The 16,474-nt window shown below is 37.7% G+C and overlaps 1 protein-coding gene across 4 annotated transcripts in view; it reads left to right on the forward strand.

Moving 5' to 3' along the window:
• Window positions 1-16,474, forward strand: part of FMN2 (formin 2) — a 157,822-nt gene that overhangs the window by 88,737 nt on the left and 52,611 nt on the right. For all 4 annotated transcript variants that reach the window (XM_064158612.1, XM_064158616.1, XM_064158614.1 and 1 more), the window contains 5 exons: window positions 3,963-4,054; window positions 4,204-4,333; window positions 5,298-5,444; window positions 9,257-9,316; window positions 9,477-9,597. In XM_064158612.1, coding sequence (XP_064014682.1) covers window positions 3,963-4,054; window positions 4,204-4,333; window positions 5,298-5,444; window positions 9,257-9,316; window positions 9,477-9,597 — 550 coding nt within the window. The remainder of the gene's footprint in view (window positions 1-3,962; window positions 4,055-4,203; window positions 4,334-5,297; window positions 5,445-9,256; window positions 9,317-9,476; window positions 9,598-16,474) is intronic.

Raw genomic sequence — 16,474 nt, forward strand, 5'->3', positions numbered from 1 at the left:
CAAAAATGGCAATTACAATGTGATGTCTTCATGCAAAGACTACAGATTGTACCTCATTTTTGATACATCACCCAGCATTAAAAGAGAATCATAGTTGTTAACCTTGAGCATCTCTGTATATGCTTGTTCTTTTAGTGACTTTTGACAACATTACTTAGTCAATGCTTTTGAATTGTACAACATTAACTGTGAAAATCAAGTGGACCAAAAATACACACCAAAAACTTAAACCCAATACACATTTAGACTGATCTAAATTCGGAGCTAAGATTCTGTTGTAAGAAAATAAAATTGACCAGTGGATGTGTGATGTAAAGTGGAAAAAATGACCCCTATGAATTTTGGTATGACTAAATCTAGGTTAAGTTCATACTCTGACAAAAGTGAGGAAAGAGTTAAACTAAAGCAGTGTCATTTTTGTCTTAATTTCCATCAGATTTATGCTTTTTAGATGTTGTTAATCTCAAATTCTGGAATATTATCCTATTTTACTCTATTTATAATGCTACAGAATAGCTAAAATTCAATGAAATCAAGCACAGTGGCATTAAAAGAGGTGATAATGCATTCAGATTAATGATTTCTATAAGAAGTATGTAGCAAAGGTGTTGTTTCTTAATACAAATATTGGAAGGCAGTATATATATATATTACTTGTCTTCAAATAAGGGAATAAAAGATTAAAGCTAGCTGGTAGAAAAATTGAGAAATAATAATTGTGCAGAAGGCACATCAGCCTTATTCTTTTTCTGTCATAGTTGAAATACACTCAGCTCTGGACATCATAAGCAAAATTAGTGTCTTAAACTTGGGCTTTTTTTCTGAGCTCAGACCATATACTTGGACCTCTTGATTTGGATAAAGAGTGTAAAGCATCTCTCCATCCCTCAAGTTTTTCTCAGGCCCGCCCATGACTGGATCATACTTAGCCATTGTATGTTTGCCAGTTGTTATTTCTTTGAATACACAGTCTGAGTCTAATGGCTTAAATAAGGAATAGTAAATCTGCCTAACCTTTGCCTGTGGGATTTGGTGTAGAAACATTAACAACCTGAACATACATGTATACAATAGATTGCTGTGATAAGCACTCTAATATTTCACTGTGTGTAAAAGGTCAGAAGAGAGAGTACTCTAGCTATGTATTTTACAGGATTTGCAAGTAACCATTTAGGTTTATACTCCTTGCTAAAATATGTTCTCTTTATTATGAAAAAGAAATTACAGGTTGACAAGAAATAATAGCACTCAATTTAAAATCTGTTCCCTTAATTTAAAATCTGCTAGTGAGAACTTTTTTTTTTTTGGTGTGTGTAAATTGAATAAGATCTTCTTATAAAGTCATGTCATTTACATACCTAGATCTCCATGGTCTGACCACTGAAATGATGCTATCTCTACTGGCATCCTTCTGGTTTCTGAAATTTGTAGGTTTCATCCAAAGCCAAGAGAGTTCCAACTGATTTGAAATGAAAGCTTTCTTGTAACTCTACATTGGGGAAGAACATTCTAGATGAAGTGAAAAATGTACCAGTCTACACCTGTTCCCCAAGACAAAACCAAAATTAAGTGTTCCTCTTCAACAGCACCTGCAATACTTAAATGGGAACTTCTGCAGTTAGTTGGGTCTTCCTTAATTCTCACTCTGTGTCCAGATGAATCTTCTAAGACAATTGATGCAGTTTTCTGATCTTAGTATCTTGAAAATGTCTTTCTCTTCAGGATAGTATTACACAAGAAAAAATTACCACTGTGGTTGTGTCTATATGTCTGATGCTTGTCTTGACAGAAACTTTATGTAGAAAAGAAAATCTTTGAAGGATGAATCCCCAAGTTTGTTTTCCCACGCTGAAGTGCTACTGAGGAAAGGAATCCAGGAAATTGAGTATTATGGATGGGCCACTGCCAGTATACTAAAATTAAGAACTGGTAAATGTGTTTCAGCCTAGCTCTTGCTAACAGACAGACATGGCGAAGTACACACAGATAGATCAAGGAAGTATCAAGCAAGTCAAAGGAAGTGATTACTGTCCTTTTTTCAGCATTGCTGAGAGTACATCTAGAGTGCTGTGTCTTGTTCTGGGCTCCTCGGTGCCTCAATATATGTCCAAGTGTGTTGCAAGTCCAGTGAAGGGCCACGATGATGTTTAAAAATCTAGAGAGTGTATCATATAAGGAGAGGCTGAGAGAGCTGAGGTTGTTCAGTTCAGAGAAGAGCAAGCTCAGAGGAGACTTATCAAGATGTGCAAGTATCTGATTTGAGAGAGGAAGTAAAGAGCACTCAGTGATTCCCAGTGTAAAGACGTGGGCCTCTTGGAACCGATATAGTGGAAATTCCATTTGAGAACTCTTGTTTTTATTGCTAGAGTGTCCAAGTACTGGGCTGCCTGAGAGGTCATGAGGTCTCCATCCTTGGAGATCTTCAGAACATAACTTCACGCAATGCTGAGAAACCTGTTCTAGTTGCCTCTACTTTGTGCCAAAAGAGTTTGACTAAGCTCCTTTCAAATCTTAGCTATTCTATTGATCTGTGATAAAGGCACTACCATCATTATAATTTCTCAGTGTCAAGAACAAAGTTTATTGTTGGAGGAAAAAGGTGTTTTGCAATATTTCCTGTTTGTTGGAGTATTTAATAAGTAAGATCAGACTACTTTAGAGAAGATGGCCTTTGAAGAACACTCACAGAAATGCTAGCAAAGTATTAGAATGCCTTAGTATTCAAGATAGATGGCCTTATTGTCATTCCCAGACTTCTTGAAGTAATCAGAGAAACTCTGAAGTGCTTTTTCTTCTGAGTGACTCTTTAATCTCTTAATCTTTCTGTTTCAAGTCAGTGTTTTCTCCCTTTGCATTTGGAAGGCTGTTCAACAGCCTCAGAACTGTCCAAACTTGAATTTCTGTTTTCAGATTGCTGGTGGAACTGTGCCAGTATGATTTGAGATTGTTCCATACCTCTTCTGCTAATTGTGCAAAAGCATACAAGAAAAATGCAGATGTATCATCTTTTGCTTTGCCACTATTTAAGTAGTTAAACTATGATTTTCCACTGCTGTCTTCAAATTCTGTGGTGGAGTAAGTTAATAATGTGTGTAATGTGTTCTTAAAGGAATAAAGCTAGATATATTTATTACTTTTTTTCACTCTTGCACAAATTAATGTTTTGAATCTATTTTGAAAACCATATAGATGTCAAAAGAAGGGTCAGAAAGAGAAGTTTCCATTCTACTTTTCTTCCTTTACATGCCATTCCATTTTCCAGTTGGAAAAAGTAATTTCAGTGTAGCATGGAGCACATAAAGAAGTGAGGCTCTGTTTCTTTTGATTGGAAGATTGAAGAAAAGACCACACAACGTGCTACAGGGTTCTCCAAGAAACTAGGCAGTTTACATGTAATTGTTTTGGCTTATTAAAATAAAAATGACAATCATTTTACTCCAAAGAATCTTGCAGTAGTTCTGATGTATTATGATATGTATGAAAGTTCTACCATAAATCAACTATTTTACATTGTTCCACAGCATTTTCCAAACACTGAATAACATTCATATTGCAGTAAACAAACTTATTTTCATTTAGTTTTAAAGAAGGTTATTATTTAAATGTACATTTAAAGATCACATTGCACTCAAATGCAGCCCAACAGATTTGGAAGAAGAAACACAGCTCAAGAAGAGAGTTCTTTGATCCAAAGACATTATAAACAGCCAAAGAAAAGGCATTGGGAAAGAAGATTTTTGTCTCAGTGCATGGTTGAATGAATAAATCTTTTGCAGATTACTAGTAGTCAATATATTTGGAAGTTGTTCTATTTTCCATGTATTTATACTTCACTCTACTAAGTAGTTGTTCCATAAGCAGATGATGGCTAGAATGAAAAGAAAAATCTATGAATATGATTTCTTATGAGGCATCTTTATATTGTTTGACTTTCTTTAATTACATTCTTTCTTTTATTCCAGAGAGCACAATCAGATGAATTAGAAAAAATAGAAAAGCATAGCAAAACATCCAAGGAAAAAGAAAACGCCAAGTCTTTGGATAAGCCTGAACAGTAAGAACATACTTATGAAAGAACAGCTTTGCTCACTGCAGAAGACTTTCCCAGCTATAGTAAACTATCTAGAGATGTTATAAAATTAAAGTAGTGAAATCCTGTACCTACTGACAGTGACTCACAATTTTCTTTAATCACTCCTACAGGTTCCTTTATGAGCTTTCACTAATCCCAAACTTTTCAGAACGTGTGTTTTGCATCCTGTTCCAGTCGACGTTTTTAGAAAGCATTTGTTCGATACGTCGCAAACTTCAGTTGTTACAGAAGCTCTGTGAGGTAGGTTAGGCTCTGTGAAAAGGTAGAGCTGAATTTCTGATGTTTAATCTTGTTAAGTTGTACTCATATTTCAAAAGTTTTCACTTTATTTAATTTACTCATTGCATCTGAAAGATAGCAGTATAGAACATTTTTGTGATTGCACTTAAACATCAAAGCAAAGGTTAAGATTAGCTTTTGGCACTGAATGATGCTGTGCTTTTGCCATCAGTGTACACGATTTTCTGGGAAATTCTGTTTGTTCTCTTTTTCTTAAAGCAAAATCTTTCCTCTTTACAGTGACTGTGTAACTCTTTCCTGAACACCAGTTCAGTCCACCTTGCATTTGCTTGGATTTTGGATGTGTGCAGCTCAATAATCTCTCATAGCTAAAATCAGTTAGAGATAGCAGTATTTTCTCTACCTAGAAGATACTACTGGAATTTTGTGGTTCCATGCAAAACAAAACCAGGGCTTTAAAATGCAGGTTTCATCAGTATTCTCACCACTGAATGCTATGTGAATCATCATATTTGATTTACTGTTTAGCAGCTTTTATAAATAGTAGATTCATGTTTTAATTATTCCATGTGATTTTTTTGGTGGACTTCTCATAGAGTTTTCTACTAAATTAAGTACACTGTTCACAGCATCTGCATCAGTTAAGGAATTTCTGTTTTATTTTAGTCTGTAGATCATCTTTGATAGTAATGTATAAACTACCTTTTTTTTTTTTTTTTTCCTAGTAGACTATCTTATTTTTTATCCTAATTGTCCATTTTGGAGATAACATCCTTCCTTCACAACAAATTACATATCGATATTACTCCTTTTTTGCTGTAGCAGGTTATTAATTCCCTACATTTCAGTCTTTGATACTGCGTTTAGAAATAATACTTTATATAATCTGCTCATCGATAGTACTGTTAACCATAAGTGTTATTGTAACTTTGGATGATGAGTTGTTTCTCTTTCCATTTTGTAGACATTGAAAAATGGGTCAGGAGTTATGCAGGTCCTGGGTTTGGTTCTTGCCTTTGGAAATTACATGAACGGTGGAAACAGGACACGAGGGCAGGCTGATGGGTTTGGACTAGATATCCTGCCAAAGCTGAAAGATGTCAAGAGCAGTGTAAGCTGATTATTGACTTCTGCTGACCTGAGAATGTTACTTTGTCACAAAATTACTTTGTCTGAATTTCTGAGTCGATGTGAAACTCATGAAGACATATCAACGGGAATTGCTTCATTACCATACTTAGCTGATAACAAAGACATATCAACAGGAATAGTTTCATTACCATACTTAGCTGATCACAAAGATATATCAACAGGAATTGTTTCATTACCATACTTAGCTGATCACAAAGATATATCAACAGGAATTGTTTCATTACCATACTTAGCTGATCACAAAGACATATCAACAGGAATTGTTTCATTGCCATACTTAGCTGATCACAAAGACATATCAACAGGAATTGTTTCATTACCATACTTAGCTGATCACAAAGACATATCAACAGGAATTGTTTCATTACCATACTTAGCTGATAACACTTCTAGAGGTGAATGTATTTCTGTAGAAATACAAAAAAGAGCTCTCTCGTTTCATTACTGTAAATAACAAGAAAACCCAAGTTAAATAACATTTATCCTCCACTGTATAGTTCTAACTTTTCCTATATTCAGAAATTATACTCTGATCTTTATACAGTTGAAGGTTTTGTTACAGAAGTGGAAGAAGTTGTAATAGGAAAGTTAATTGTGATTGGATGCTGATTCAGAATATTTGTGAGAAAAAAAGCCCAGCTCGCTCCTGAAAGTCGTTGAGTAGGCATCCTGAGTATTTGGGATAACCCAAAATTCATTCTTTATATACATTATGATTAACAGAGTGTGCATTTCAGATTGGACAATGGAACCATCCAAGTAATGGGTAATTGCAGCAAGTACATTTTGATTTAAGATGGACTGGTATAGTCATTCGAATAAGGAGGATGATAAGTAGTTTTCTTTCTTGCTCAGTGCTAAACTCTGTGCTGTGCTCTGTGTTGTCAGAATGTATTGGTTTTGGCTTTGGTTACTTAAATTGGAGTTCGTTCAAAAATCTGCTTTCCACAGAATCACAGAATTGTTAGGGTTGGAAGAAACCCTGAGGATGATCTAGCTCTAACTCCCCTGCCATAGGCAGGTACACTTTCCACTAGATCCTAATGTCTAATGCAAGTCTACCCTCCTCTAACTTGGATCCATTCTCCCTAGTCCTATCACTACCCAACACCCTAAGAAGTCCCTTACCAGCTTTCCTGTAGGCCCCCTTCAGATACTGGAAGGCTACATTAAGGTCTTCTTGGAGCCTTTTCTTCTCCAAATTGAACAACCCCAGCTCTCTCAGCATGTCCTCATAGGAAAGGACCTTTGATCATCCTCGTGGCCCTTCTATGGACACGATCCAGCATGTCCATGTCTTTCTTGTAATCGGGGCTCCAGAACAGTCCGCAGTACTACATGTGAGGTCTCACGAGAACAGTGTAGAAGGGAGAGATTTGCCTCTCTTGACTTGCTGGCCGCACTCCTCTTGCTGCAATGCGGGATATGGTTGGCTTTCTGGACTGCAAACACACACTGATGGCTCATATTGAGCCATTTTTTTGGGGCTCTCAAGCCAGTCTCCACCCAGCCTGTATCAGTGACTGGGATTGCCTCAACACAAATGCAGGACCCTGTACTAGGTCTTGTTGATCCTCATGAGGTTGGCATGCCCCACTTCATCAGCAAACTTGCTGAGGGTGCACTCAGTGCCACTGCCCATGTCACCAATGAAAATGTTAAATGAGACCAGTTCCAATAATGGTCCTTGAGAGTCTCCACTTGTCACAGGCCTCCATTTGTACATGGACCCATTGACAGCCACTCTTTGGGTATGACCATCAAGCCAGTTCTTTATCCACCAAGTGGTCCATCCATCAAACCTGTTTTTTACCAGCTTGGAGATCAGGATGTCATGTGGGACAGTGTCAAAGACTTTGCTCAGTTCCAGATAAATGACATTGGCTGCTTTCCCCTTGTCTGTTGATCTTGTGACCTTTTTATAGAAGGCCACCATGATTGTCAGGCATGATTTGCCCTTGCTGAAGCTGAGTTGATTGTACTCAATCATCTCTTTGTTATTCTTCTGCCCCAGCAGTGCCTCCAGGAGGATCTGCTCCACAATCTTCTTGGGCATAGAGGTGAGAGTGACTGGCCTATGGATCATCCTTCTTCCCCTTTTTGAAAATGGGCATTGTTTCCCCTTTTCCAGTCAGTGAGGGCTTCCCCAGAATGCCATGACTTTTTGAATATAATAGAAGATGATTTAGTGACCTTGTCTGCCAGTTCCCTCAATACCTTTGGATGTATCCAGTTGGGTCCCATGGACTTGTACACTCTCAAGTTCTTCATATGGTCACAAACCTGATCTTCACTAGCAATGGGCAATTCTTTCTTTCAGCCCCTGCCATTATCTCTTGTGATTTCCAAGTAAACATTAACCTTTGAGTCTCTATGACTATGATAAAAGCACTCATTAGAATGTGGGCAGTGGTATGAGAAAGGTTTGTAGCAATAATTCTATAGACTTTAAATTTATAGAATCATAGAATCAACCAGGTTGGAAGCAACCTCCAAGATCATCCAGTCCAACCTAGCACCCAGCCCTAGATAATCAACTAGACCATGACTCTAAATGCCTCATCCAGTCTTTTCTTGAACACCTCCAGGGTTGGCAACTCCACCACCTCCCTGGGCAGCCCATTCCAATGCCAATCACTCTCTCCAGGAAGAACTTCCTCCTAACATCCAGCCTACACCTCTCATGGCACAACTTGAGACTATGTCCCCTTGTTCTATTGCTGGTTGCCTGCCTCTATCTAATGAGTCATTGGCAAGGTCTGCTAATATGAATGTGACAGAAAAATCAAAGTTTGTTAACTGTTTTTACTGCTTGGTCAGTCACTAAATACACCTGCATTAGCTGTTTGGTTAGATACTGCAAGAAGACTGTTGTTCAACCAGAGTTGAGACCATGTTAATCTTTAGATGGCATGCTGGTTTCTTAAGGAATTGGTAATATGAATGAAGCCTTAATACAGTGTGTTTAGGGCAGCTTATTTGAGCTCAGGCTTCCAATTGAATGCATCACCAGTTTTAGAAGTCTTTTCCAGAGAACATTTAGGCACACTAAAGCTGGGTTGATGACTTAGTTCTTTAGTCATCATACTTGCTAAAAGTATTATGGCCATTGTCCTTGGCATTGCAAGAAACATCTTCAGTTTATTTGCTACTGATCAATCAGAAGAGTTCTAATACAGCAGTGTTCATGAGCTATACAAAAATACACATACAAAAGTGCTCTTCAAATAAAAAAATTCCCACTGAAGTTTCATAACTGGAATTACAGAGGGGAAACAATGAGGAAGTTACCCTAAAGTACCCCAGAAGCAGCAAAATTTCATTTAGAAAAATAACTTCTTTCTCTTTATTTAAATTTAACCTTATTTTGGTTATAGATTAATAAAAGAATCTCAATGTTGTGAAACAACTTTCATAAATCAACCTAGAAACAATTTCTTTTTCCTTCTAGAGAACTCAAAATGTTAGGATTTAAAAAATCAGGAGTGGCTTACATGGGTGTTACAATGTGTCTGTTACTTTCTTTAATGATTAAATGGCCTTTCAGGGTGTTGCTTTTGTTCTGTGAGGTTTTTGTTGCGGTTTATTTTAGTTGTTTGTTTGTGGGTTTTGGTTTTGTTTGTTCTTTTTTTTTTAACCAAGGCACCAAATCAGCAAAGCATTTCTCTCTCCTTGACACTAAATATTGCATTTATTTGAATTATCGTTTCTGAACTATTTTTTTGTGTGTGTGAGTTCCAGTAACACAACAATCTTTATTCTTCTATACAGGATAACAGCAGAAGTCTTCTGTCTTACATTGTCTCCTACTATTTGCGTAATTTTGATGAGGTAAGAACTAATTTTTTTAATCCAGGTTAAAAACAGATTACAAAATACTTCCTTTGGCTAATTGAAATGAGGAAATGTGCACAAACATTCTTGATGCTTTCAGTTACAGTTTTTACTACTTTAAAAAGTAATGTGTACCATGTAACTCTGTTTTTGTCAGGATGCTGGAAAAGAACAATGCATTTTTCCTCTACCAGACCCACAAGATCTCTTTCAGGCTTCACAACTGAAGTTTGATGACTTTCAAAAGGATCTCCGCAAAATGAAGAAGGATTTGAGAGGTACTTTAGATTAAGTGCTAAGTATATGGTACCAACATATCCCTGCTGCTTTTCTTTGGTTTATTTTGAGAAATTAGATGATAGTATACAAATTGTTTTGTGGTTTTGACTCCTCGATTACTATTTCACTTAATTCACTTTCTCCTGATCCTTTAAGCAGTAATTAATCATTTTCAGCAAGTAACCTGTAAGAATAAAGAACATTGAACTAGGCAGGTTAATTTTTTTTTTCAAAACAAATATTTCACACACACCCCCAACTTCTTTCATCATTAAAAGGAGTACAAAGTATTGAATCATGCCCATGACAAGGAAAATGATGTTGATAATTAGGCCTAAGTACTATCTAGCAGATAACATCTCTGGCATGTTGTTAAAGAGTTGAAATAGTCTGACTGGATGAAAATTAATGCACCATGGAAGTATTTCTTCTCCTACTTGTGGAATAATTTATTTCAATTAACTCAACAAACACAAAAAAAAATATGTATTTGCTAGACTTTATTAAGGAACATGTGTCACATTTACATTTCTTACACTCAGTGCCTAGATTAAGCAAGAAAAGATTGGATGAGGCACTTAATGTCGTGATCTAGCTGATTGGCTAGGGCTGGGTTCTAGGTTGGTCTGGATGATTTCTTCCAACCTGGTTGATTCTATGATTCTAAGAGCTGTTTCCACAAACGGTGGCTAATATCCATGATCTTTATTACTGCTGACAAAAATTTCTACTAGGCTGCCCAGCTGTGTACTGCTATGCTAAATTTTGGAAGCAGGGATTCAAACCAAGGAGTAAAATGATCCTTACATCTTTGTTACCTTGCTCATTTCAAATGTCATGCACCTAGAGATCAGAGAATGGTTTGGCAAACCATTAGTTCATGAACAACCTAGAATGGAAGATTCTCTATTAGAACAAAAACATAACATGGTTACCAGATGATATCTGAATTTTTCATCTTGCTCTTCTGAAGCTTTCTTTTTGGATATTTTAAAATGTATTTTAACCATTTAGAGGTAATTAAAGTTGTATCAGTGTGAGGCACTGAGCAGTAAACTGCAGCACCATCTATTTTCTGCCCTGAACAATCTAGGGGGCATGCAGTTTAGCCATGAAACCTTATTTCTATACTCTTGTAACTTTCAGATAATCTGAGAGACAGGATCATAGGATGTTAGGAGTTGGAAGGGACCCAAGGAGATCATCGAGTCTAACCCTCCTGCCAGAGCAGGACAATCCTATCACAGAGGAACACATCCAGACAGGCCTTGAAAGTCTCCAGAGAAGGAGACCCCACAACCTCTCTGGGGAGACTGTTCCAGTGCTCTGTGACTCTTACAGTACAGAAGTTCCCCCTTGTGTTGAGGCAGAACCTCTTTTGCTGCAACTTACCCCCATTGCTCCTTGTTTTAGCACAGAGAGCAAGTGAGCAGAGCCTGTTCCCCCCTCCTGGGCAGCCCTCAGATACTTACGAACATTTATCAAATCCCCTTTAAGTCTTCTTTTCTCCAGACTAAAAAGCCCCAGGTCCCTCAGCCTCTCCTCATAAGCCATGCCCTCCTGTCCCCTAATCATCCTTGTAGCCTTCTGCTGGACCCTCTCCAGAAGATCCCTGTCCCTCTTAAACTGGGGAGCCCAAAACTGAACACAGTATTCAAGATGAGGTCTCACCAGGGCAGTGTAGAGTGGATACTCTCAAAGCCTGCATATAAGGGAAGATGCTTAGTTCTGATTCAGGAAAGGTACTGGAATTCAGATGCATGTTTACAAACATGTGTTGGGACAGACATTATTCCCCACAGACTCACCAAAAATGTTTCTGTATGGACAAAAGGTTTAATGTTTTTAGATCAGAGTTGAAATTTGCATGCAGGTATAAATCTCTTATGGAATAAATCCACACTGTGCAGTGATCAAAGCAGAGGTTCTGTAAAAATGGAGATTACACGCTCTGCTCTGCCATGAGTCTGCAGTTAAATTCTTTGTGCTTCCAATCCAGCCCTTAGGCTGGAGTTTCTGTTGTCAGTCTGATCTGTAGTTAATGAAACTGAAGAATAACTGCAGATATCATCAGTCTTTTCCCTGTTCCCTTTGCTATAAACGTTTTGGGGGACTGTATCCTCCTCCTGCTGCATTTTCTTCTGGGTATGAAGAGTCTATTTCAATACCAGTTTGCAATCTTATTCATTGATTCCACCCAGCCCTGAATCGTGCAAAGTGCTTTGTGGATTTTCCAAAGGAAAGTGCCACTCTAAATTAAAAATCATCTGTGTTTAAAAAAAATAAAATATGACTGACTGGAAGGGCATTGACTAAGAATTTGGATACGCTGTTAGCTTGATTGTTGCAATGCTCTCAGTGAGCCATAACAGCCAAGTTTCATGACTGTCTCTTTTTAAAGAGAGTACAAGATTTAGCTTAGTGGATTAAATTACTTCAAAGTGTGTTTCTTCTGTATTTAGTTGAAGTACACTACCAGATTTGCTAATGCACATCTGGAACCTTATGAGTTTCTAGAGCTAGCAAGTGCCTTAATAAATGACTGAGCAGGAAGAAGGCTCTAAAATGCTGACCAAGTTTTAACAAAATTCTGAATATGATCCTCTCCTTCTGTCAGTGAGAGTAAAGCAATGTTGAGTATTTCTGGGAAATATTGCATTTAAAATAACAGAAATGGATGCTCATGAATGCGTTCCAGTAGTATACGGAGATGTGGACTGTAACCTTGGACCTGTTTTCAGGGCTGGAGGGGAGTGTTTGCTTTTTTGTGCTATCAGTGAGAAGCTGATAATAGGCAGGATGCAGGAAGTATCAAAAGTTCAAGGGTATTCTATACAAGGTAGTATCTAACTGCAAACCATGTACAGCGACATTACAGGATAATGGAGGAAGAGGCTATGTGTTCATCCGGGAACAAAAGCTTCTGAAATTCTGTCTTAAATTGTTTTTCTATGGTAAGCCCCATTACAGAAGGATTCTTTCATAAAATTATGGAGCTGATTGAAAAAAAAACTAATCAGTCTCAATGCAGAAGAAGGCTATTATAAAAGAAGAACAAAACAAAAACTGGAACAATAGCAGTTCATTCTGGCAGTGCTGTATTTTGCATCTGAATATGTCGGTAGCATACACAGAGACATACAGATGTAATCATTATGACTCTGTAAAATAATTAATTCATAGAATCATATAGAATCAGCCAGGTTGGAAGAGACCTCCAAGATCACCCAGTCCAACCTAGCACCCAGCTCTAGCCAGTCAACTAGACCATGGCACTAAGTGCCTCATCCAGGCTTTTCTTCAACACCTCCAGGGACGGTGACTCCACCACCTCCCTGGGCAGCCCATTCCAATGGCAAATCACTCTCTGCCAACAACTTCTTCCTAACATCCAGCCTAGACTTCTCCAGGCACAACTTGAGACTGTGTCCCCTTGTTCTGTTGCTGGTTGCCTGGGAGTAGAGACCAACTCCCCCTGACTACAGTTGCAAGTTTGGTTTTTTTTTTGGTACGACTTTTGTTTGTATTACTGTTGTGCTGCTTGCTTAAAAGGCTAAAGCACTCAGAATGATCAGATTTATATCCTTTCTTCCATTTTTACTCTGGAGGCTTCTGTTAATTTTTCAGTTTTTACAAACTGTTTATCTTGCAGTTTGTAAGTGTTAGAAAATAGATTTTTCTAAGACTTCAGATTTAATGTGTAGGTTAAAAATACTTCTAGAAAGCATCTTCTGTGCTTCCTCCAAGGTTAAGAAGAGAGAAGTTCACAATCTATTTGTTTTTGAAATTAAAAATCTCCCTTTAAGATAGTAGCGAAAGCTACACAAACCATTTAATATCAAAACTTGTAAACTGTACATTTCTTTCTTAAAAGCAATATACACCTCAGGGGGATAACATTCATATGCTAGGTTTTGTTGCTTTGTTTATTTGTTTTAATAGAAGACCAAATAATGGTAGATCCTTTTACTAACAAACCAAGTGAGTTGGGCTCCATCTGTTGCTGCCAGATTTCACAGCTCTCCAGGATTCTCACTTCAGCCTTTTTTTTTTTTTGCTTCAGTGACATAGTGTGTTAAGCAACTTGATCTGCTTTTGATCTCTCTTGGCTGTCAGCAATGTTCCTTGATGCAGTCATGCCAAGTGATGACTTCTACTCCTATGTCATTCCACAGAAGAAACTTTAGTGCTTGCCACATGACTTGAATCAACTCACCGTGCAAAGAAAATTGGGCATCTAGGGTCACAAGATTGCTGCATGACTCTCACTGGTTAGGACCTGTGTTGTATATCTGTTATTATCTCAGTATATTTTTCTAGGCACCTTAAAATGCTAGAGGTAAGGCAAAAAGATGTGGAATCAATGTTTTAATCTTCTCTGCTCTGGTGCTCGATGGAGGTAGAGTTGTGCTTTGGGAAAATGTTGTATTTGTGGCCCATTAAATTCTTCAAGATATATTTAGTTTAGGAAAAAACTAGGATACTAAAATGTCAGTGAGAGAATATTTATGAAGTGCTTGTGGCAAGTTAAAACTGTTTAGAAGTTTGGCTTTTGGCTACCCATTAACATTTTAGCTTTACAATAGTCAGTTTATTCTTGCAAATCAAAAGCTAATTCATTAGTTGTCACTTATTGCAGACCTTTCACTGAAACTCAGCAGAAAGAATTAGAAACAATGTCAAGCACAAAATAAATATGACTAGTGGAAATTTTGAAGAGATGAGTAATACATCTATTTTATTGGAAATGGATTACATGAAGTAATTATGATAAATATTATTTTTGTAGTTACACATTTTTTTCCCTTACTGTCAGTGTTTACAACCCACTGAAAAAATCTCCATGGATCAAAAGCTAGGATGTGTTTGTGGCCTCGTACATCTCTCTGATTAGATATAATTGTGAATGTTTATAACGTTCTGCAAATGCCTAAGACACTTGATATTTTAAAAAGTATGTTCCAAGAAAAGCCCCACAGTACCTTGGAAAAATACAAGTTCTGTCTTTTTGTTTTTTCTGTGTTTCTCTTAAGTCACCTAAAATTGTCTATTCATCTTGGGTCTGCTAGTTGTAGAGCTGCTCTGTGCTTTAGGGTTTAATCCAAGCATTGGAATTGACTTGTGCAATAGAAAGACTTTGAGAAATTGTACTTGGATTGGGGACAGTGTGGGACTGAGAGAGGTGACATAGTAGTAGGCATTCTGTGCTTTGATTCCTTACTATTTCTGTCTCATAACTTTCAGCTTTTGAGAAATCATGCATCTTGCCTCAGTAGTTATCCCCAATACCTAGAAAGAGACCCCAACTCTAAACGTGCAGCCGAGGTATAGTTTGAGATGAAATTTTTCTCTTTGTGACCAACAACTCTGCCTGGGGTACATGGATGACTTTGCAAACTGAGATTGCATCCTTTGGTGATTCTGCAGTTCTCTGATTTGCTGGCTTTAAAAACAAAGACACATTTTCATCTGCACATCTTCCCTTCCGTTTCCACACATGATTGTCTCTTTTTGTATTCACAAGATGCTCTTTCCATCACAATTCTGACTATGGAACTAGGACTTTGTCAGCATTTTGGTGCCACTTGTATTCGGGAACAAGGCTGGTGAAGAGCCTGGAACACAAACCCTATGAGGAGAGGCTGAGGGAGCTGGAGTTGTTTAGCCTGGAGAAGAGGAGGCTCAGGGGGGACCTCATTGCTGTCTACAACTACCTGAAGGGAGGTTGTAGCCAGGTGGGGGTTGGTCTCTTCTCCCAGGCAACCAGCAACAGAACAAAGGGACACAGTCTCAAGTTGTGCCGGAGTAAGTATAGGCTGGATGTTAGGAGGAAGTTCTTCACAGAGAGAGTGATTGGCATTGGAATGGGCTGCCCAAGGAGGTGGTGGAGTCGCCATCCCTGTTGGTGCCATGGTCTAGTTGACTGGCTAGGGCTGGGTGCTAGGTTGGACTGGATGATCTTGGAGGTCTCTTCCAACCTGGTTGATTCTATGATTCTATGAAGAAGAGTAGTGTTAATTTCAACTTCAGTTCAAGTTAAGCAGCCTAAGCCATCCAGAGTCCTGTTACAGATGACAGAAAACAAGGGATTGCTTTTCCAAAACTGGGAAAGGTTTTGAGTCTAGTCTCATAAAGTTTCATGAAATTAAGTCCATCCTAAGAAGTTTCCCAGAAATCCCTAGTATTTTTTTTAAATACCCTCCTTTTCTGGTATTCCAAGTTGTTTCAAGAAAAGAAGGCAGAGATCTGGAGGAGAGAGATTTGAAATGAAGAAAAAAATTTATATTCTTAGTTTAAATTCAGTGCCTCATCAAAAACTTTCTGTTAAGATGTTTTGCAGTGTCTGTGTTTCTCTTGTTCTGTGTCAATAGGTTTCCTATAAATAGGAATGAAGATTTTTCACTATTATGATTTTTTTCTTTCTTGTAGGCTACACAGATCCATATTCTGATAAAAAGATGTTTTAAAGAATTTAAAATAAATTGTCAAATCTCTCAAGGTAATTATTAACAAAGTAACATAGCAACAGTAGTTTTGGTCAGTCCTACAGTTGTCTGTACAACCTGCCTTTACAGAAACAGATATTTTCAATGAAATGAAATCTTTACTTTTGCCTGCTCATTAACAGCAGCACCTTCACAAATTCTAGCTGTTTGTTCAGCTGTCACCGAAAGAGTTAACTCCTGCAGCTATGCAGCATGCAGACTCCTAAACCTAAACCAGATGTAAACTAAAGCCAGGCTTTCAGTGAATCTGTGAGTCATATTTTACTGTCCTTAGAACTCCAAACAAGGAGCTGTCTATGGAAGCCCTTGAAGATTCAGCAGTTCTTAGTGTAAGTCTTTACAATTCCACAAAAAATAAATAGAAGAAAAT

Source organism: Pogoniulus pusillus, chromosome 18 (assembly GCF_015220805.1).
Source record: "Pogoniulus pusillus isolate bPogPus1 chromosome 18, bPogPus1.pri, whole genome shotgun sequence".
Classification (NCBI taxonomy): domain Eukaryota; kingdom Metazoa; phylum Chordata; class Aves; order Piciformes; family Lybiidae; genus Pogoniulus; species Pogoniulus pusillus.